This window comes from Jaculus jaculus, chromosome 3 (assembly GCF_020740685.1).
Source record: "Jaculus jaculus isolate mJacJac1 chromosome 3, mJacJac1.mat.Y.cur, whole genome shotgun sequence".
Classification (NCBI taxonomy): Eukaryota; Metazoa; Chordata; class Mammalia; order Rodentia; family Dipodidae; genus Jaculus; species Jaculus jaculus.
The window spans coordinates 149,685,172-149,708,594 of record NC_059104.1 but is presented as its reverse complement, the minus strand read 5'-3'; the positions used below and the strand labels follow the sequence as shown (position 1 = coordinate 149,708,594).

Below are 23,423 nucleotides of genomic sequence, written 5' to 3'. Positions count from 1 at the left end.
GGGCATGGTGGCATATGCCTTCAAAAGCCCAGCACTTGCAAGGCAGAGATGGGAGGATTGCCTTGAGTTTGAGGCCACCCTGAGACTACATAGTGAATTCCAGGTCAGCCTGGGCTAGAGTGAAACCCTACCTCAAAAAAAAAAAAGCAGGGCTGGAGAGATGGCTTAATGGTTAAGCACTTGCCTATGAAGCTAAGAACCCCAGTTTGAGGCTCAATTCACCAGTAGTCATGTAAGCCAAATGCACAAGGTGGCGCATGCATCTGGAGTTCATTTGCAGTGGCCCTAGTGTGCCCATTTTCTCTCCCTTTCTTTCTCTGTCTGTCATTTTCAAATAAATTTTAAAAAAATATCCAGTTGTGATGGTGCACACATTTAATACCAGCACTTCAGAGGCAGAGGTAGGAGGATCGCCATGAGTTCAAGGCCAGCCTGAAACTACATAGTGAATTCCAGGTCAGCCTGAGCTAGAGTGACACCCTACCTTGAAAAAAAAATGTGGATGGCATTCCTGAGGAATAACACCTGAGTTCGTCCTCTGGCCTCCACATTTTTAATATATATATTTTTTATTTATTTGACAGAGAAAGAGGGAGAAAGACAGTGAGAGAATGGCCATGCCAGGGTCTCCAGCTACTGCAGACGAACTCCAGATGCATGCGCCCCTTTGTGCATCTGGCTAGCGTGGGACCTGGGGAATTGAACCTGGGTCCTTTGGCTTTGCAGGCAAACACCTGAACCGCTAAGCCATTCCTCAGCCCTGGCTTCCACATTTTCATTTTTATTTAATTAATTAATTTATTTGAAAGTGACAGAGAGAGAGAGAATGGGCGCACCAAGGCCTCCAGCCACTGCAAACAAACTTCAGATGCGTGAGCCCCCTTGTGCATCTGGCTAACATGGGTCCTGAGGAATCGAGCCTCAAACCAGGGTGCTTAGGCTTCACAGGCAAGCGCTTAACTGCTAAGCCAGCCCTGGCCTCCACATTTACCTAAACACACATACACACATACACACACAACACTATGTGGGTTTCTATGATATGATTAAATGGATCATGTGATCGCCTGTGAAATATATATATAGGTAAAAAATGAAATTTGTGAGGAAGATGAAACTAAAGGAGAATAGGAGATGAGAGATTGTAAAGCCCAAGTATGGACACACAAAGAGGGGGTCAGTGGATATGTCAATTGAGGCACAACTTATCCCTTGTTCTTGGAATGGCTGGCAGAATCCTCTGCATTGGTCTGACTCCTGGGCTGAAAAATGTCTTGAGAGAGTCTCATGGAGCTGTTTGTCACAGTACCTCTCAGTACAGTCCCACAGCATGGAACTCAAGACAGCTCAGAAACAGCAAGTCTTCCCAGGACCTAAACAATGTTGTTCAAAGTGGAATCCTTGTATGACCTAGCTTGGTACAGCACCCATTTTAGAGTCTGTTTGTGAAGGAAATTGACTTCAGGCCATTTTTTAAGTGTTATTTCACAAAGCCTCCCATGAGTATTTCATGGCAGCTCATTCAAGGGCACTCCCCACTGAGTGCTTGCAGCTCCGATTTTTTTTTTTTCCAGTTAAATATAAACCCATAATTAACAACCTACTGAGCTGAGAAGAGGACTGACCTACTCAGAAAGCCTGTCACAGATAAGGCAGGACAAGGAGACCAGCCCACAAGGAATGTAGGAACTGCCCACAGATAGGGCCAAGATTCCCCTCAAGGACACATGTTTGGGCTGATCCCTCAGATGTGTGGACACTGCAGGATCCAATAGCCTGTGTCACAGAAGTGGGCAGCAATACATTAGTCTGGGAGTGTTTTGAAGCCAGTATTTGTTAGATAAAGAAAGTTGCTTTCTTGCTCTTCTGTTAGAGGTAGCATTCCATTCAGTGTCTTCTGTTTGTGCAAATATTTACTAACTTCCTAATTTTAGGCACCAGGTGCAGCAATGAACAAAACAAGTCAAGTCCTGTTTGCAAGGAATTAATGTTCTTAGTAGAACATCAGTTAAACTGATAGTTGGTTACATAGAAGTTGATTTTAAAAGTGTCTGTCAGGCTGGAGAGATGGCTTAGTGGTTAAGGCACTTGCCTACAAAGCCAAAGGCTCCAGGTTCAATTCTCCAGGATCCACATAAGCCAGATGTACGAGATGGTACATGCATCTGGAGTTTATTATTTTTTTGTTTATTATTTATTTGAGAGAGACAGACAGAGAGAAAGAGGAAGATATATAGAGAGAATGGGTGCACCAGGACCTCCAGCCACTGGAAACGAACTCCAGATGCATGCGCCCCCTTGTGCATCTGGCTAACGTGGGTCCTGGGGAACTGAGCCTCAAACCAGGGTCCTTAGGCTTCACAGGCAAGCACTTAACCGCTAAGCCATCTTGCATCTGGAGTTTATTTGCAGTGGCTGGAGTGCCAATTTTTTTTTTCTCTCTCTTTCTCTCAGATAAAATAAAAATTAAGCTCAGGTGTGGTGGCACACACTTCTAATCCAAGCACTTGGGAGGCATAGGTAGGAGGCTTGCCATGAGTTCAAGGCCACCCTGAGACTACATAGTGAATTCCAGGTCAGCCTGGGCTAGAGTGAGACCCTACCTCAAAGAAATTTATTAATTAACTAATTAATTAATTAAAATTTAAAAAAGAAAGTCTGGAGAAATGCTTAAATTGTTAAGGTGCTTGCCTGCAAAGCCAAGGGACCCACAAAGCCAGGTGGCCCATATGTCTGGAGTTTGTTTGCAGCGGCTGAAGGCCTTGGCACACCCATTCTCTTACCTGCCTTTCAAATAAATAAATAATAATAATTTTTTAAATTTATTTGAGAGAGAGTGAGAATGGGCATACCAGCTCCACCCATTGCAAATGAGCTCCAAATACATGTGTCACCTGGCTTACATGGGTGCTAGGGAATTGAACCTAGATCTTTTGGCTTTGCAAGCAAATGCCTTAACTGCTAAGTCATCTCTCCAGCCCAATAATAATAAAAATTTTAAGAAAAAAACAGTGTGAATGGGGCTAGGAGATAGGCGATAAAAGCAAGCACAAGAACCTCAGTTCAGCCCCCGTGCATGGCATGGAGGAATGCACTTACAATCCTAGCTGTGATGAGGCAGAGCCAGGTGGATCCTTACAGATAAAAAGAGTCAACAGCATGTGTGACGATTAGGTAAATGAAGTGAAGGAAAAGAAAGTAAAGGAAGGAGATGAGCAATGATGGGTGCTGAGGATGGCCTTCTCCATAGGGCAATATGAGGCTGAATGCAGCAGGAAGTCAGGGAGGAGGGGCCCAGGCAGAGGGGACAGCAGTGCCAAGGCCTCAAGGCAGGTCCCACCCTGAAACATGGGGTCACTGGAGGTGGTTTGAGCTGGGGACCGCATAACCTGCCTTGTTTCAGATACACTGTGGTAGCGACAGTGTTCAGGAAGTGACAGTGCGGGTGTCTGTCAGCTGCAGTTGTTTTGAGTGCTACTAGTGACGAGGCTCCCATTGGTCACGTGGGTGCTTCCTTCTTTGCTGGTGTCCTTGGACACTGTATCCCCCCCCCCATCTCTCTCTGCATTTAGTCCCACCTGCTTGCACAGGGGTCTTTCTTCTCTCAGTCAAGGATCCCACCTGCTCACTCTCATAGCCAGCAGCTCTTGGGTCTCTTTTATTTCTTTAGTCCATGAACTTTTACCCATCACCAGTTCTACACTTTGAGCCATCTGAAAGGTATTATTTACATTCAGATGTTTTCTGAAACACTTCTTCCTTACCCCCTTCACTAGTCCCTTTCCTGCAGACCCATTTCCCTCCATCCTCCACAGTTAGCCTGTTCCCATTCTCACCCCCTCTCGCCATCTGCTTCTAGCGCCATGGACACAGGCTCCTTCTTGCTCAAGGTGGATCGCATTCCCCATTCCCTGGCCCTCCCCCTTGCTGGCTTTTCTACTATCCTTTCCTTTAGTTTCTACTTCCACTGTTCCAATAGAACTGTCCTCAAGAACGCCCGTCACTTCCTCTAGGACTTATACTTCAGTGTGGCAAAAACTCTGGGTCTAAAATAGGGTTCGTGTTGCTGCCCTTCACCCCATTTTTACTCATCTCCAGTGGCCCCATCTTAGTAGAGAGCTAGCTCACTGTGACCCAGGCCAGATGCCCAGGGGTCGTTCTTGAGGCCTCTCCTAGATGACTTCGGCATACATCCCCACTTCGCCATCCCCGCGCTCCCGTTTGACTGCTCATCAGTGTTGCTACTTGCCTTCTTTGTCTTCAGGCTCTGCTGCTTGACCCCTAGGTCTGTCAGCCACACTACCCTAGGAAACCTGGGCATGTCTGCCCCCTGTTTTTAGCCTTAGTGACTTCTTGTCTCAGCACTCTGCCCAGCCTCAGATTTTCCCTCCCTGCTTCTCCAGTTCCACTTGCGTCGCGCCGCATCCCTCCTTACCTGAACCCTGCGCAGCGCCAGTCTCGCAGTCCTCGGGCACGCACCCTTCCTCCTTCCTCCCTCGCCCCAGGGCCTCTGCCTTAGTGATGCTCCTGCCGACCTCACCTGCTTCTTCAGCCTTCCAACTCAGCGCCGTGGCCTCCAGTAACCTTCCTCTCACCTACTGGTGACTCCCTCCCTACCACGTACCACCAGGCTTTGTCACTGTAGGCCTGGGTTGTATTATTTTACAGGTGTGCTCTTCATAGCTCCATCTCCTGCTTTGTCTGGGTCTCTTAGAGGCCCTGATGGCAGTGGTTGCACCTGGTCCTGTCCCATGATGTCTGTTGTGTGAAGTAAGGTGTCTTCCTTTGAATTATTCGTTCCCTCTGCTCTTAGCTCTTGGGGTTTCTCCCTCCTTTCCTCTCCAGCCCACTGTTCTTTCTTCAGTCAGACCTGGGCCACTTCAGGGGCCTTTTAATCAGTTCCTGATGCCTGTCTTTCTACTCCCTTTAGCCGTCCCCCACAGCGTCACCACAGCAACATTTCTAAAGTCTTCTCTAGTTTGTCCTGGACTTCCTCTCTCCTATAGTCTCTGGCCCAGACTCTCTTTTTTTTTTAATTGGTTTTTGTGGTAGGGTCTCACTCTAGTGCAAGCTGATGTGGAACTCTGTCTGTCATCCCAGGCTAGCCTCAAACTCCTACCTCTGCCTCCTGAGTGCTGGGATTAAGGCGTGCACAGCCACACTGGCTTCTAACCCAGACTCTTTTTGTTGTTGTTGTTGTTCATTTTTATTTATTTATTTGAGAGAAACAGACAGAGAGAGAAAGAGGCAGAGGGAGAGAGAATGGGCACGCCAGGGCCTCCAGCCACTTCAAACAAACTCCAGACGCCCCTTGTGCATCTGGCTAACGTGGGTCCTGAGGAATCGAGCCTCGAACCAGGGTCTTTAGGCTTCACAGGCGTAACTGCAAAGCCATCTCTCCAGCCCCCAGACTCTTCATTACAGCATCTTTCTTTTGTTTTCTCATTGGTCTCTCCCACCGTACCTCCTCACACTCAGCCCTCACACCTGACCTCAACCATGCCAAGCTCCCCGTGGTTCTGTGAGCATGTGTGTTATGTCCCTGCAAAGCCTTTCCCTCTACAACTTGCCCTGGCACTGACCTTTCTTGGTTTTATGCACCCAATGTCATTTGGTCCCCTCCGTTGAGACCCTGCACAGCATGGTGCTAACTGGCCTGTCTCTCCTGTCTGTGAACTCCAAGGATAGGACCTCCTCAGAAAAGGCCTTGGAGGCTCTTCTCTTTAGAGGACCCACTCCCTGGCAGCGCAGAATCTAAGGGACCACATGAACCCAAAGTACGCACTCCCTAGACCTGAGGAGTGACTAGGAGGGAAAGTGTGACCACATACATGTCTTCCAGCACAGAAACAGGGCTGGGTAGGAAGAGAGAAGATGTGGCCTAAGGACTGTACTGCCTCTGTGTGTGTGCCTAGTGCAGGATCCCAAGAATTCTAGGAATTCTCTGTTTGAATCTGACCTTCCAGGCTATTAGATAGATATAATTTGTCAAGTTACAAAAACAAGCCTTTAATCCCTGCACTTGGGAAGCAGAAGTAGGAGGAACACTGTGAGTTCAAGGCCACCCTGAGACTACATAGTGAATTCCAGGTCAGCCTGGGCCAGAGTGAGACCCTACCTCAAAAAAATATACAAAAATAAAAATAGAACAAGGGGACTGGGAGATGACTAAGCAGGTCAGGGTACTTGTATGAAAGCATGAGAACTTGAGTTTGAGCCTCGGCACCACACGAAGGCTGGGCGTGGCCACACATTCCTATAACACCAGCACGGCCAAGGGTGGAGATAGGAGGGTTGCTGGGGCTCCCTGGTCAGCTAGTCCAACTGAAAACACTGCAAGCTCTAGGCTCGGTGAGAGCCACTGTCTCGGGGAAATAATGTTGAAGAGTGGTAGAGGACACCGACGTCCCCTGGGCTGCATCCCAGTGTGCATGTGGAGCATGTTTATATATCACACATGTGCACACACATGTATCAGGGAAGTATTCCCTCCCATGGAGTAGTCCACCAGTCCAATTAGAGGGCAGTTGGTTTCTACCATGACAGACATGCCACTATTGCACTCGTTGGCTCATTTGGCCTGGCTGGACAAATATAAGGCTTGCAGTGTCCACTGTTGAGTATCTTCACTGGTGGTATCTCTTTCTCCCATTGAACTACATGTAGTCACAGACACTTACTTGAATATATACCTTTCTTGTTCATAATTTACCTTTGCATCTAGCGTAGCATACAGTGACCAGCCACTAGATTATGATTAATGAATGGAAATGTGTTTTTCTCACTTTAAGATTTAGAAAATTGGGCTGCAGAGATGGCTCAGCAGTTAAGGTGCTTGCTTACAATGCCTGACAACTTGGCCTTGATTCCCCAGTACCCATGTAAAGCCAGATGCACAAAGTGACGTGTGTATCTAGAGTTCATTTGCAGTGGCAAGAGGCCTTGGCACACCCATTCATCCTCTCTCTCTCTCTATCTTTCTGTGTTTGAAAATCAATAAATATATTTTTTTTAGTTTAGAAAATTTGCCAGTGTGATGGCATACTCCTTTAATCCCAGCCCTTGGGGAGCAGAGGTAGGAGGATCTCCATGAGTTCAAGGCAATCCTGAGTCTACAGAGTGAATTCCACTGTAGCCTTGGCTACAGTGAGACCCTGCCTCAAAAAGTTAAAAAGTAAAAATTTAGAAAATTTATGGCCACACAGGATGTCTGTGAGTTCAAGGCCAGCCTGGAGCTATAGAGTGAGTTCCAGGTCAGCCTGGGCTAGAGTGAAACCCTGCCTTAAAAAAGAAGAAGAAGAAGAAAGAAAGAAGATGTTTTATTTATTTGTATTTATTTGTAGTCAGAGAGAATGAATAGATGTTCCAGAGCCTCTTGCCGTTACAAATGAACTGAAGACATGTGCATTGTTTTGTGTATCTGGCTTTGCATGGGTACTGGAGAATGGAACCCTGCCTGGAAATTTTGATCATTGATATCCATTACTCTTATTTGACTAGGAAAATGTTTCGTGCATGTGCCATTTCCCAGTAGTTCAATGCATTGTAGAAGGTAATACTTTGTTTTGTTTTGTTTTCAGTGCTTTCCCACATAATGGTCAAAACATAGGCCTCTCACCCTTTCTGGGGACCCTGAACACTGGAGGTTCATTACCAGATCTAAGCAACCTTCACTACTCGGCACCCCTGCCAGCCTCCCTGGATACCAGCGACCACCTATTTGGTAGTATGAGTGTGGGGAGCAGTGTGGGCAGCCTCCCAGCTGCCACGACTCACCTGGGGGTAAGAAGCTCCTCTGGTAAGTACGCCCTGCTTGCATGGGGTTTTCGCTGGGTCCCCTGGTGGCTTAGCCACAGGTGGCCCTGGCCCTGTGGTCCATTTGATGCATCAGTGAATGAGAGTGACTGCATCTCAGTTACAGACAATAGTGCATCTCCTTGCAGCTGCTGACCCTCTGATGTCTTCCTTTAGGGGTGCGGGGTACTAGTTTTGCCCTAGTTGCTAAGCCTAGGGACAGCTCTGCTGAACCTCATGCTTCATTTTATCATAAGCCCAAGACTTGGGGAAGAATATCTGGGAGTCAGTAAATAATGCCTTTCTAAGTTGACTGACCAGTGTTAACAGCTCTTGTCAGTATGTGATGATATTTCCTTGTATCTCCTCAGTTTCCCAATGGATTTCAAAGGAGAATATTTTCAATTTTAGATAATTTACAGTAACAATATTTATACATAATATACATTTATTAAGTCAACATCAAACCTTCAAAGTTATTCAAGTTTTCAAAAGTGCTTAAAGATGTGATACTAGCTGTAATGAATTGATACACACAGTGCAACTTGTTACTGTACTGATATAATTTCCACAGCTCAGACCCTATGTGAAAACATGTTTCATGTGTTTGAACTGGGCACAAGCTCTTGTCAGTGTCTAGGACCTGCCCCACTAGGAGTTGTGCTATGGAATGTTCCATGTAGAAGGGATCCTCAATGATAGTCTGTAGGTGGAAGAAGTGGTTGCTGCTTTCTGCTCTGGGCTCAGTCAGAACTTGACCCCCACCTGGAGGTGGCCTCTGTAGGGTGGTCACTGGGAAGGAAGTCCTCAGTGATGTTAGTGGTGCTGCTCTGGCCCACCCTCACTTTAGATTTGCAGAATTAATTTCAGAGACCATCTTTATTCATGTATTAGGGCCTTGGAGAGGGCGAATCACTTTATTACCATTGATAATAAACAAAAGCAGGGCATGCTGACACATGCCTTTGATCCCAGCACACGGGAGGCAGAGGTAGGGTCTCACTCTAGCCCAGGCTGATCTGAAATTCACTGTGTAGTCTCAGGCTGGCCTCAGACTCACAGCAATCTTCCTCCCAAGTGCTTATTAACATAAAGCACGTTTGTGCTCATCCCAGTTGCTAGCACAAGAATAACAGGCTGAACTATGTTGCCAGGTGAGACATATGTGATAGCTCCATTCCCTTCATGAAGGGAAGCTGCTCTGGCCAGGCCTGTGCCAAGAACTGAGGATCCAGCCGAGCATAGGACAGAGTACTGGCTGCATGGAGCTCATCCTTTAGCAGCCTGTGCTATGGGTGTACCATCCCCAAACTCTTTTGCTCACACTAACAGTCCTCTCCACCCAAACAAGGGACCAGCAGAAAGGTCCTTTTCTTTCTTTCTTTCTTTCTTTCTTTCTTTCTTTCTTTCTTTCTTTCTTTCTTTCTTTCTTTCTTTCTTTCTTTCTTTCTTTTTTTTCGGTTTTTCAAGGTAGGGTCTCACTCTGGCTCAGGCTGACCTGGAATTCACTATGTAGTCTCAGGGTAGCCTCGAACTCACTGTGATCCTCCTACCTCCACCTCCTGAGTGCTGGGATTAAAGGTGTGTGCCACCACGTCTGGCTAGAAATGTCCTTTTCATTGAGTTGGAATCCACTGTGATGCACATTCTGAATGTCCCTTCCTATAACTCCCTGTGAACTGAGGGTGGGTTTTATAGGTCCCAGGTGGTGTGCTTGGGACGGATGCCCTCAGGGCCTCCTCTCTCTGGATTGCAGTTTAGCTCACCACCCACCGACCAGGTCTGGCTCTCCCAGTGGTTGTTTTCACAATCTCATTTCTCTTTGGAAGCAGTAATTCTCTTCTTGCTCATGCGAGACGCTTGGCAGCGTCTCTCAAGTGTGGGTGCTTCTCTTCCTTGTCATTGCTACATCTGAGACATCTCCAGTAGGAGTTGCCCAGGAACTCCTTCATCTACAGGATCATCATCACATATGGGTAGTAGGAAGTTTTCTTTACTCTGAAAAACAGAAGATTCAGTCTGAAATTATAACCAGAAACTTGTGAATTTGTTATCTTGCAGGTCTCCAGAGTTCTCGGAGTAACCCATCCATTCAAGCCACGCTCAACAAGGTTGCGCTGTCCTCATCCCTCAATAGCCACCCACAGACGTCTGCCGCCAGTGCATCTGCCCTTCACCCCTCGCTCCGTCTCTTCTCCCTTAGCAACCCATCTCTTTCTACCACAAACCTGAGTGGCCCCTCTCGGCGCAGGCAGCCTCCTGTCAGCCCACTCACGCTTTCCCCCGGTCCTGAAGCACAGCCAGGTTTCAGCAGACAGCTTTCGGCAACCAGCCCACTGAACTTGTATCCTTCATCCCAGGTGAGAAAAGATAGAGCAACTACATTCTACAGGCTGGAGCAACTAGATGCGCTTTCCTTTACTGGGCTAGTATGGACTCAGGCTGTTACTGCATATTGCATCCTTGAGATCAGAAAGCAGTCACTTCTCTCTTCTACCTGTGTGTAATTCAGAATGCAGTCACCGTTTTCTAACACCAGGTCCATGATGTTTATTGCTCTTAAGCAAATCTTAAACAATTATAGTCACTAACTCAAGAAACTGGGGCTGGGAAAAGGTGAAGAATAGAAAATATAATCCAGATATGCCTAGGATAGTGGAAGGATTTTAAAATGAGTACAGAAAATTAGTTATTGACTCTGTGACTACATTAATCACAGGGGAAAGCCAAAACAAAAAACAAAAAACAGAACCTTCCTGAGACCTCAGTAGTGGTCTTCCTTCATTACCACTGCAGAATCAGAAACAGTACTCTTTTTTTTGTTTGTTTGTTTTTATTTATTTGAGAGCAGCAGAGAGATAGAGAGAGAGAATGGGTGCGCCAGGGCCTCCAGCCACTGCAAATGAACTCCAGATGCGTGCACCCCCTTGTACATCTGGCTAATGTGGGTGCTGGGGAATCGAGCCTCGAACCAGGGTCCTTAGGCTTCACAGGCAAGCACTTAACCACTAAGCCATCTCTCCAGCCCAGTACTCTTTATTTTATTTTATTTTTTGCTTGTTTTGTTTTTGTTTTTTGAGGTAGGGTCTTGCTCTAGTCTGGGCTGACCTGGAACTCACTATGTAGTCGCAGATTAGCCTCAAACTCATGGCAGTTCTCCTACTGCAACCTCCTAGTGCTGGGATTAAAGGTGTGTGCCACCACGCCCTGCTTGAGGTATATTTTTAAGTTACAGGCCCATTGTAGAAATACAGAAGTTGAAAAGTCACTGACTTGCTGACTTTTTATTTTAAATTCTTAGGGTGGTTCTATTTACCCTAGTCACTAATAAATATATTTTTAACCTATTGGTCACACCCTAGGTACATTATAATATCATTAACTACTCACCACTTCACGTAAATGAGTAATGGGTTAGCAAGGAGGAGTTGTTAGAGCACAAGGGAAGAAGTTAGACGATCTGATCTTGTTATTAGTCACTCTTTACCAGTTACTGGCTATGGGATTCTGACAATATGAGTAATCCCTTATGGGGGAGGGTTAGAGGGAATTTCGTAATTGTTTTTTAATGTTATTGGATTGCCTTTAGTTTTGTTTTGCAAGATTAATTTATAGGGTGTAAAAGTATATTCATTTTCCAGCTATATTTAAAAAATATTTTTATATTTATTTATTTATTTGAGAGAGAAGAACAGAGAGAGACAGAGAGAGAATGGGCATGCCAGGGCCTCCAGCTGCTGCAAACAAACTCCAGATGCATACACCACCTTGTGCATCTGGCTTACATGGGTCCTGGGAAATCAAACCTAAGTCCTTTGGCTTTGCAGGCAAGTGCCTTAACCACTAAGCCATCCCGCCAACCCTTCCAGCTATATATATGTGTGTGTGTGTGTATGATACATATACATACATACATACATACATACATACATACATATATATATATATATATAGAGAGAGAGAGAGAGAGAGAGAGGGGGGGGGGAGGGTCAGTCAGTTAGTTTTTTGAGGTAAGGTCTCATTTTAGCTCAGGCTGACCTGGAATTCACTATGTAGTCTCAGGGTGGCCTCAGACTTATGGCGATCCTCCTACTTCTGCCTCCCAAGTGCTGGGATTAAAGGCATGTGCCCCCATGCCCAGCCTCCAGCTGTATTTTTAAGGAAATTGTATGGATATAAGACATCTTCTTTCCATTGTTTTTGTTTGTCTGTTTGCTTGAGGTAGGGTTTCACTGTGACCCAGGGTGACCTGAAACTTACTCTGTAGACCTAGGCTGGCCCCAAATTCACAGCAGTCCTCCCGCCTCAGCCTCCCAAGTGCTGGGATTGAAGGCGTGCGTCACCATGCCTAGCCAGTGTTTTTTTTTTTTTTTAATAAGAGAGAGAGAGAGAAAGCAAGGGACAGAGAGAGACAAAAAGGGAATTGGTGCACCAGGGCCTTTAGCCACTGCAATTGAACTCTAGACACACGTGCCTCCTTGTGCACAGTGTCACCTTGTGCATCTGGTTTATGTGGGTTCTGGGGAGTTGAACCTGGGTCCTTAGACTTTGCAGTCAAGTGCTTTAACTGCTAACCCATCTCTCTAGCCCGTGTTTTTTTTTTTTTTTTTAATATTTATTTATTTTCAAGCAGAAAGTGTGAGAGAAAGAGAGAGAATGGGCATGCCAGGGCCTCTAGCCATTGCAAATGAACTCCAGATGTATGTGCTACCTTGCACATCTGGCTGTACATGGGCAGTGGGGAATTGAACCTGGGTTATTAGGCTTTGTAGAAAAGTGCCTTAACTGCTGAGTCATGTCTCCAGCCCAGTGTTTTTTTTTATTATTATTTATTTAGATTTAGATTTTTTTAAAGATCAGTGTTATTCATGCACATAATTTTAAAAGGCAACTAGTTCTGAAGGGCTTGTTATAAAATGATAGCTGTCTCCCCTCTCATTAACAACAGACAATATTTTTCACTGCCTAGAGTTGGCTGTTTTCAACCATTTTAGCTAATCTCTTTTGGTATAAACATGTTATTTCATGGTTTATTTGATCTAGATCTTTGGTGTTATGCATTATCTAATGACATCCTACCATCAAAGATTACAGTTTAATTCTCTTTCAACTTTCTCACAATCTCTCTGTCTTTCTCTGTCTCTCTTTCATGCACACACTACATACACATTGTTCCTACTTCCCTCATTTATTATAATTTTGGTTAGGACAGTACTCAGTGTTTGTGCTTCTATAGATGTAATAATATAGTCAGTTGAACCTTATAGTATACTATGAAATAACAAAATGACCATTTGTTTTCCTCTGTGAGTTAATATCTTACTGTTGTTGTTGTTATGGTTAGTCTGGCTTGCTAGTTCAGTCCCAAACTCTTCATATTGGGTAGATCTACTCTAAACACATTTAAAAACAAATCTTGGGCTGGAGTCAATTTGCCAATAGCCATGTAAAGCCAGATGCACAAAGTGGCAAATGCATCTGGAGTTTGTATATAGTGGCAAGAGGCCTTGACTTTCCATATTCTCTCTGTCCCCTTGAAAATAAATAAAAATATTTACAAAAATAAATACATGAATAAAAGATAAAAATATCTTCTGTGTGGAGAGATGGCTCGGTGGATAAAGCACTCACTGTTGAAGCCTGAGTATCTTAGTTCAGCCTTTCCTATACTCCACCTAAAAACCTGAAGCTGTGGTGGACTTCTGTAATCCCAGAGCACTGATGATGAGACGGAAGGCAGACCCCTGCTAGTGCATCCAGCAAAGAGCCAACAGCCAAGCAAAATCTCACCAGCAGGGCCAGGCGTGGTGATCCATGCCTTTAATCCCAGCACTCGGGAAGTAGAGGTAGGAGGATCACTGTGAGTTCAAGATCAGCCTACCTCTACAGAGTGAATTCTAGGTCAGCCTGGGCTAGAGTGAGACCCTACCTCAAAAAACAAAACAAGGGGGCTGGAGAGATGGCTTAGCGGTTAAGCACTTGCCTGTGAAGCCTCAGGACCCCGGTTCGAGGCTCTGTTCCCCAGGTCCCACGTTAGCCAGATGCATAAGGGGGCGCACGCGTCTGGAGTTCGTTTGCAGAGGCTGGAAGCCCTGGCGCGCCCATTCTCTCTCTCTCCCTCTATCTGTCTTTCTCTCTGTGTCTGTCGCTCTCAAATAAATAAATAAAAATTTTTAAAAAATAAAAAAAAAAGGGGGCCGGGCGTGGTGGCGCATGCCTTTAATCCCAACACTCGGGAGGCAGAGGTAGGAGGATCGCAATGAGTTCGAGGCACCCTGAGACTCCATAGTGAATTCCAGGTCAGCCTGGGCTAGAGTGAAACCCTACCTCGAAAAACAAAAGAAAACAAAAAAAAAAAAAACGGCTGGAGAGATGGTCAGTGGTTAAGGCACTTGCTTATAAAGCCTGACAGACTAGGTTTGATTCCCCAGTACACACATAAAGCAGGTGTGCAAAGTGGTGCGTGCATCTGGAGTTCATTTGCAGTGACAAGAGGCCCCAGAATGCCTATTTTCTTTCTCTCTCTCTCTCTCTCTCTCTCTCTCTCTCTCTCTCTCGGTAGAGTCGCACTCTAGTACATTATGACCTATAACTCTATATACCAGGCTGGCCTCAAACTCACAGTGATCCTCCTACCTCAGCCTCCCGAGTGCTGAATTAATAGTGTGTGCCCCCAGCCTGGTTTTCTCTCTTCTCTCTGAAACTCCAGTTGTATGAATCATGAGCTTTTCCTCTAATGTCTTATTTTCTTCTCACCTCTTTTTTTTTCAATTTTTTTTATTAACAACTACCATGATTATAAAAAAATATCCTGTGGTAATGCCCTCCCCCCCCCCACTTTCCCCTTTGGCACCTTTTTTGAATTTAGTCAGCCATTTCTTTTGCTTTCTGGAAGAAACTCTTCTCTGGAATTTTTCACTTTTGATCTCATTTTTTAATTTCCAAGAGTTCTTTTTTCTGAATATTCTCTAAAAATATTTTATTTACTTATTTGCAAACAGAGAGATATAGACTGAGAGAGAAAAACAGAAAGAATGGGTACACCAGGACCTAGCTGCTGCAAATGAACTCCAAATACATGTTCCACTCTGTGCATCTGACACTGGGGAATTGAGCCCAGGCTGCTAGATTCTGGAGGTGTGGCAGACAGCCTCATATTCACTGAGATGAGCTTCCAGACCAGGCACGGTTATGGTGGAAGGGATATTTATTGAAGCTTACAGATCCAGGGGAAGTTCCATAAATGGCAAAAGAAGCTGGCCTGCCTTCACAGGACCAAACACACACACAGAGAGAGAAGCACAAGCCAAAAGCCACACAGCACACTTCAGGAACTCCAGCTAGGCACACTTTGCATATCTTTTTTATTTATTTATTTATTTATTTATTTATTTATTTATTTATTTATTTGAGAGTGACAGAGAGAGGAAGAGGTGATAGAAAGAGAGAGAGAGAATGGGCATGCCAGGGCCTCCAGCCATTGCAAAGGAACTCCAGATGCGTGCATCTGGCTAACATGGGTCCTGGGGAATCCAGCCTCAAACCAGGGTCCTTAGGCTTCACAGGCAAGCGTTTAACCGCTAAGCCATCTCTCCAGCCCACTTGCATATCCTCAGGTTGAAATCTCAAACCCACCACCACATCTTAAGATCCGCCCAGTGACACCGCCTCCAGCCAGGTGGCTGCAGATGCAAACTACAAACTAATAAAACACCATCTATTCAAACCACCACAGGAGGCAAGCCCATGACCACTGAGCCACCTCTCCAGCCCCTGAATGGTCCTTTTTTTTTATATAGCATCATAATCGTGTTAAAGGTTTGCTTTCAGATTGTTCAGACTGTCTGAAGAGCACTATTCTTGTCTGACACCTCAGCATACATTTGGATTCTAGTAGTTCTGTGATTCGAGTTGGAAAAGAAAGGCACAAGTGTGAGGATCTGATAGGGAAATTTCTGATCAATCCTGCGTTTTTTAGGTAGAAAACTTCACCTTCTAGTGTCTAGAGACCATTACTTTATTCTCTCCAGAAACAAACCTCTGTTCTCCTGGCCAGCATCGGGGAGGGACAAGGGCATTAGCAGTACAAGCAGCGAGGTTCTGAAGGGAGGGCCAGCTGCTCCTCCCAGAAGCCCTGCCAAGACCCTCCTGGTTAGTTTCACCTCTGCCCTTGCGGTCCCCAGCTATAGAGTCTCTTAGGGATTCGGTACACTATAGAGTCCCTTAAGGCTTTGGTACACAAATAAGATCCGCCTCACGGCCCGTTAGCAGTTACCTTTCTCAGCTGTGCTGTTTTCCAACTTTCGTTACCATTTTCTTTTCTGCCATTATCTTGTTCCTCCAATTATAGTGTTTAGGCTTAGTATTGTTTATTCATAATTTCTGCCATTTAATGTTGTGTGACTTGTAGTAGGGCTTGGGAGACAGCCCAGCTAAGGCCCTTTTCTAATCTTCATCTCCAACCAAAAGTTGTGACCTTGAAAACAAAACAAGACATAATTTTCACTGAGAAGACAGAGCAGCTACATTCTTGTTTGGTAATACAGAAGAGGTGTAACTGAATGGGAAATGCTTTGAGAGGAAGTAAGATTTGAGATATACTTTGAAGGAACAGAAACAGGCCTCTCACAGTATAGCAAGATACCTTGGTGAAGAAAATCTTGGGCTTTCATCAGACTTTAACTTTTCCTAATCCTAAAAGACTTCCTATGATCTCAGAAGCTAATTTATGATTTTTTTTTTTTTTTATAGATGGTACCCTCGGAGCAAAGCCCACTTTCCTTCTTGCCCACAGAAGCTCAAACCCAAATGTCCCCACCTCCCCCTTACCCCACACCCCAGGAACTGCCCCCAACTGTCCTACAGCAGCCCCATGCCCATGCCCAGCAGCCCCCTGCTCAGCAGCCCCAGGCAGCCTCCTCCCTGCCACAGTCAGACTTCCAGCTCGTCACTGGCCAGGTAAGTTCCTCCAGGAATATTGGTGAAGTGGGAGTGCTTATTTCACTCTGAGTTCCAACTAAATGGTCACCTTCTTCCCCCAAAGGTCTCGTCTCTGACCAGCTTCTTCCCAGATGTGGGCTTTGACCAGCAGCCCATGAGGCCCAGCCCAGCCTTTCCTCAGCAGGTGGGTGGTCATCCCAGCCCTCCTGTCCATGATGCACGAACTGCATTGTTTAGGCTGTGTCTTACGTAGAGCTCACAATCAGACACTCATGGTGCCCACCCTGTTTCAGCTGTGTCCCCTCCATCTCCCCTTGGCCTCCATTCTGATGCTGGCTGTCTTACGTAGGGTCAGGCCCTAGCAGAGGAACTGTTTCAACATTGGCAGACTTTACTAACACGCCAGTCATAAAGGTATAGAATTGTTAATACTGAAAGGGTCATAGGAGCCAACACCCTTCTGTTGAGGAATCTGAGAAACAAAGAGGCACAGGGCCCAGCCCCAGTGGTGGAGTTAGAAAGTTCTACAGTGCTACGTCCTCAGGACTGGTGATGCACCCAGCAGTGTGTGCCTCCTCTAAGAACTTGGTCCAGGGCTATGAGGCAGGCCCTTCCATGAGGTCTTTTCATTCAGCCTCTTTCTTTTGCTTTTGTGTTTCTTCCAATTTTTAATTTTTAATACTCCTAGATTTTACAGTGTTCAGTAAATATGGGTCAGACTCCAGGGTAGATTAAAGACTGAAGGAAGGGTTGACCCATCTTCAGACTTAATAATAGTAAAACAAATAATGATAGCTATTTCCTAAGTAGGCCATGGTGAAGTCTTGTGGTGAGAACCAGTAGTGCCTGCTTTCTTAGGATTTTGTTGCAGGTTTTTGTTTTGTTTTGCTTTGTTTTGTTTTGTTTTGTTTTTCTGTGGTACTGGCCAAAAGACCCAGGGCCTCATGCATCTCAGTCTCATACTCCAATGCTGAGCTACATCCCAGCTCTACCTCTGTTTTTTAATTTTTTTTTTTTTAATTTGAGAGTGACAGACACAGAGAGAGAGAGAGAGAGAGAGAGAGCACCACGGCCTCCAGCCACTGCAAATGAACTCCAGATGCGTGTACCCCCCTGTGCATCTGACTAAATGTGGGTCCTGGGGAATCGAGCCTCGAACCAGGGTCCTTAGGCTTCACAGACAAGCGCTTAACCACTAAGCCATCTCCCCAGCCCCCTACCTCTGTTTTTTAAAGAGCCAGTATCAGGGCTGGAGACATGGCTTAGTGGTTAAGGTGACTGCCTGTGAAGACTAAGGGTGTATGTTCATCTTTCCAGATCCCATGTAAACCAGACGCACAAAGTGATGCAAGTGTGCAAGGCCACACATGCGCACAAGGTGGCACACATGCCCAGAGTTCGATTACAGAGGCTGGAGGCCCTGGCATACCAATTCTCTCTCTCTTATTTAAAAAAAAAACAAAAAACCAAAAACCAGTATCAGTATAAAGGCTCAGACTGAGTGTTAAAGGAAAAGCTTGCCTATCTCATGTTTGCAGACACCAGAGAGAAAGTGCACCACTTCCTTGGTCACAGATGGGGCTTTGAATGGCTCCCACAGATGATGAGACTAAGGAACAGGAATGTCCAATACCCAGAGAGGCTGCTGAAACCATGGCCACTGGTGTCTCCTGGGATCATGCAGTGGGCTGACCAGTGTGTGGATGTGGTAAAGTCAGCCACACTGTGGACCTCAGGGACCCCTCTTTTCCCCTAGTGACTGCCTGCATGATGGCATTCTGCTTCCATGACCACACAGCAGAGCCCTCTGGGATCCCAGAAAGAAGGGACTGTAAGACAGTCTGCGTGTCTGCCTTGCGTGGGAGCACGCTGCACATGGTCACGCACGCAGAGCTAGCTCCTCACAGTGTGACCTTTGACACTTCCAGGTGCCTCTGGTGCAGCAAGGTCACCGAGAACCACAGGACTCATTTCATTTGAGACCAAACCTGTATTCCAACTGTGGGAACTTCCCAAGCACCATCCTGACAGGTGAGTGTGAGCAGCTCTCAGCGACTTCACTGGTGTCATTTTGCAGTGTTTCTATAGAGACCTGTGTAAGAGAGTGGACACATAGCATTATATAAGTCAAGTTCCCTGGCTCAGGTTGACCATGAGGACAGAGCAGTTGGTCAAAACTTTTCTGAAATATTTATTCTCAGGTGACTAACAACTACTCAAAAAGAAAAACCTTTCAAAAGTTTAGTTTTAGCTCTTTGTGATTACTGTCTACCAACAATCCCAGCAGATAGGAGTCTGAGACAGGAGGATTACCATGAGTTTGAGGCCATCCTGGGTTACACAGTGAGACTCTATCTCAAAAAAGGGGTCTGGGGGATGGCTCAGTCGATAAAGTGATTGCCACAGGAACATGAATAACTGAGTTCAAATCTTTAGAATCCATATATAGTCACTTTAGTTTTAGTGTTTGTGATCCTAGGAGACCTAGCATGTGAAGGGAGTGGAGACAGGAGAATCACCTGGAAGCTCTTGGGCCAGCTAGCATGGATAACATAGTGTTGAAAAATGAAACAAGAGATCCTGCCTCAAACAAGGATAAAGATGAGGACCAACACCCAAAGTTGTCCTCTGACCTCTACATGTGCACTGTGTCACGTGTGCACCTGTGATCCTACTCACAAACACACACATATATATAAAAAAAAAAAGTTAGCCAGGTGTGGTGGTGCACGCCTTTAATCTCAGCACTCGGGAGGCAGAGGTAGGTGGATCACTGTGACTTCAAGGCCATCCTGAGGCTACATAGTGAATTCCAGGTCAGCCTGGGCTACAGAGTATGACCCTACCTTGGCCGGGGGGAGAGGGGTTATTTGCTGCGTGTGGTGGTGCATGCCATTAATCCCAGCACTCAGGAGTCAGAGGTAGGAGGATAGCTGCGAGTTTGAGGTCAGCCTGAGACTACATAGTGAATTCCAGGTCAGCCTGGACAGGGGTGAGGCCCTCCCTCTAAAATAAAAATTTTAAAAAAACCTGTTGATTCCAGGGCCAAGAGTGGTGGGCCTGCAGTAGTCAGTACGTGGGTTCTCTCTGTCCTGGCTGGGAAAATGACAGGATAGCCTTGTAGGGACTGCTGTCAGTTACTCTCTTTGTAGCCTGGGGCCCTCATGTCCCCTAGTCAGCTCTCTTTTCCCTCTCTGCTCCTTTCAGAAGATTCAAGCACCAGCCTGTTCAAAGACCTTAGCAGTGGGCTGGCAGGCATGCCCGAGGTCAGCCTGAATATGGACACTCCATTTCCATTGGAAGAGGAGCTCCAAATTGAACCCCTGAGCCTAGATGGACTCAGCATGTTAAGTGACTCCAGCATGGGCCTGCTTGACCCCTCTGTGGAAGAGACGTTTCGAGCTGACCGACTGTGAGCGAAATGCAACACAGCAGGAGAACTTCCGAAATGGCCAAAATAGAGAGGATAGAATGGAGCCAGCAGACGCCCCTGGACATTAGTTATCTCAGCGTGGAAGGAAGGAACCAGTCCCATGGCTCCAGGCTTTCAGCTGAGGTCCGTCTCAAACACCATGGCTTTTCCTCGGCCCTGTGGTACAAGCTGTACTGCTGCAGGCTGGCTGCCTTGGCGCGCTTCTGATGAACTGGAAGGTCATCCTGCGACCCTTCTTTTTATTGCCATCTAGTCAGACAGTATGTAAGAGTAGAAAATGCCATGTTAACAAAAGAGCATAGTGTTCAGAACCACCGATCGCAGCCAGCACTGAAGACAAGACCTGATGTGGGAAGCAGTCAGGGGCCATGGGCCTGGAGCATTGGCTGAGCATCACACAACGGTACCAGAGCACCACGGTGTCTTTCTGCCTGGCCACCAAGTCGAGGCACCTCCAGCTGGTGGATATTCTGGGCTTAGCCATGGCTCTTTCAGATGCCTTTAATTCAAATATGAAGAAGTTGTCTAACCACCGATCCCAGGACAGGCTTGAGTTAGATAAACTGAGTGCCAGTTTGTTTCCTCCTAGTCTGTAATATCTTTTTTTCTGCTGCTTCAATACACCTTTTCCTTATAGACAGGAGGGGGAGGGCAATTCTTATTCAGTAACTGAGAAAAGCCCCAGTAACAGGTGAGCCCCACAAGAACAGTGTTTCTTCTTGGAGGCTGGGGAAGAAAGAGGGGGCCACAGAATGTCACAGACGCAGGATGTCCTCTGGACAAGCGCACTTGCCATTCTGCAACCCTGCCGAAGGAGCTACCGGAGGTCTTGTCAGACCCCCAGCCACTGAGCTGCCCCGTCGCTTCCCAGCCCAGTTTCTCTGTGCATCAGGGGAGCGGGCAGGGACTGTGCCTTACTCCCTGTTGAACCCCTGGTCCCTAACAAGTGCCTGGCACAGAATAAGTGCTGTGTGACTCCGTGTGGAAGGCAGGCATGGATGAGTGAATGACTGCCGTGCAGGAAGGCAGTCTAATCTGTAGCTATCCTACTCCCGGCCAGATCTTCTGACCTCCAGCTTCCTCACACTTGTGCCTATGCTTAAGCTAAGCATGCACTTTAATATGCTTTTAACACTATATAGCCAGATCCGTGATTATCAGACTGGGCATCCATTCTCCTCAGGGTTGTGTCCCTCAGTAACTAGGTGGGAATTTTGCCTTCTGAGTGCCTCAGAATGGCTGAGCAAATCAAGCTGCCCAAGGGTGGGACCTGAAGGAACCTGACTAGGCCTCCACCTCAAAAGATCTTCCTTCTCAGATCCACGTTTTACTCTAGATTACTTAAAATAGCTTCATCCTTTGAGATTCAAGAAATAAACTTATCATACATGAGGCCTCGTGCATGGGGCATCAGTGTTCATTAGCACCTCATCCATCATAAGACAGTTTCACTGGGTTCCCACACCAACTGCCTCTTACTTGGCCCTGAATGGGGAAAGTGATGATGCCCGCTTAGCACCATCAGGGAGGAGCCAGGTGTGAGAAGACAGTGTGGAGAGCCAGAGTCCCCCGAAGTAGAGGCGAGATGCCAGAACCTTTGGATGCTGCTGCCCTTCTTAGAGATGCAGGGAAGTCACTGAAGGTCACTGATTGCCCCGCCTAGAGAAGCAAAGCCACGTGGGAAGGAAACATGTCTGTACCTGTGGCAAGAGGTATCTGGCATTCTGTATCTTACCTCTCCACACCTCTGGGGCCTTCTCTCTGATCTCTCAAACAACCCTGGTGGTGCGTCACATTGCCTTTCTTGGGAACCCAGAATTCCTGTTCTCCCATTTGCCTCCATCTCTGCTGTTCAACTGGGAAATCAAACTAGCGCCCTCCTTGTCTGGTTTCCACCTCAGGAAGGGGCCTCTGGCCTCTGTTTGCAAGCTCTATTCCCAGCAAAACTCTCAGATGTTCTTATGCCTGAGATCTCAGAAGAGGGGAACGTTTCAATTGTCATGCTGCCCAGTCACTCCCACATACTCACAGAAACCAGCACCTGTGTCCGAAATCCTGAAATCGGATCTCACCTTTTAGGCAGGGAACAGTGCTAATGTAAATTGTGGGGTTCTTTTTGAAGAACAAAAGTCCCAGCACAATCTGCTCTCTGCATAGTGCCTTTCCCATGGGGATTGTGGGGTCAAGGTCCTTGTGCATTTCACATAGCAATTTGCCTTACAGTGGGAGACACCCCCCTCCCAGCACCACCACCAAGCCTGATGTGATGAGCTGTTTTGCCACATTGTCCAGGTGACTGGGGTGTAGTGTAGGCACATTGGTGAAGAAGGCAGCATGGTGTGGCACTGGATAAATGTGCCCTTAAGGCCACCACCTAATCTCATGAGGTTTGGGCAACTAGACAGCCCACCGTGTCTAGAAGGTACTGCAGACACATGGGGACAATGTCTCCCTGCCCCTCCATGTAAAAGCCTGCACTCGCTGCTGCCTTTGTGACAGACCTGCCATGGGCCTCGCATTAGACGTGGCTACAGACTGGCACAATTCTGTTCGACACTATCCAGCTATGTCACATCAGCCGTACTCACTCACAGTTTCGCAGCGTGTGTTTCCATCGCTTCCCGTGTGGTTATGGGTTCTGGGACATAGGGCCTGAGGAGAAAATGATCAGTGTCAGTTCTCCTTTGTCCCGTCTCCTTTCTCCTAAGTCTACTGTTCCCCAAGCTTAAACGTGTATTCAAGTCCAGAAGCATATTGGAATATGTTTCCCATTCTGACTCTCTCGATGGTCCTTCTGATTTCTGCACAGATGGCTCCCGGTGCATTTCCATTGCTCCATGGATGGGACCATCCCAGCAATTAATCAGACTTCCTGCCAGTGTCCTAACCCCTGGGCCCTTTGTTAAACAATATTTAAAGATTGGACTTTGTATAAAGAAGCTTCCAAGTTTTGTAATGCATCATTTTACATCTTTCGTAATTAAAAGCAGCACAAAATTGTTGTACCTGGTCGTGATGTTCTTCTTTGGCCTCATGTATGATGGAATGGTGGGAAGCTTCTCTTGCTATCGGGTTGGCCTGGAAGGGGTTCAGTCTCCTGCTTCCTCCTACCCTTGCGCTCCTCCCTCCCCACTGCTCTGCCCTTGACCTCTTCTCCCTGCTTTGAATTCTGCCCAGGCCCTTCTCAGCATGCCTACCTCTCCTGGTTCTTCTTCCCTCCTTCCCAGCCTGGTCTCTCGGGCAGTGATTCCCACGA

General features: G+C 46.6%; 1 protein-coding gene across 4 annotated transcripts in view; it reads left to right on the top strand.

The window, feature by feature from the left end:
• Crtc3 (CREB regulated transcription coactivator 3) overlaps positions 1-23,172 on the top strand; it is a 142,707-nt gene extending 119,535 nt beyond the window's left edge. For all 4 annotated transcript variants that reach the window (XM_045145053.1, XM_045145054.1, XM_045145052.1 and 1 more), the window contains 6 exons: positions 7,581-7,798; positions 9,856-10,154; positions 16,546-16,752; positions 16,838-16,918; positions 18,663-18,765; positions 19,942-23,172. In XM_045145053.1, coding sequence (XP_045000988.1) covers positions 7,581-7,798; positions 9,856-10,154; positions 16,546-16,752; positions 16,838-16,918; positions 18,663-18,765; positions 19,942-20,150 — 1,117 coding nt within the window. In that variant the 3' untranslated portion in view covers positions 20,151-23,172. The remainder of the gene's footprint in view (positions 1-7,580; positions 7,799-9,855; positions 10,155-16,545; positions 16,753-16,837; positions 16,919-18,662; positions 18,766-19,941) is intronic.
• The last annotated feature ends 251 nt before the right edge of the window (positions 23,173-23,423 follow it).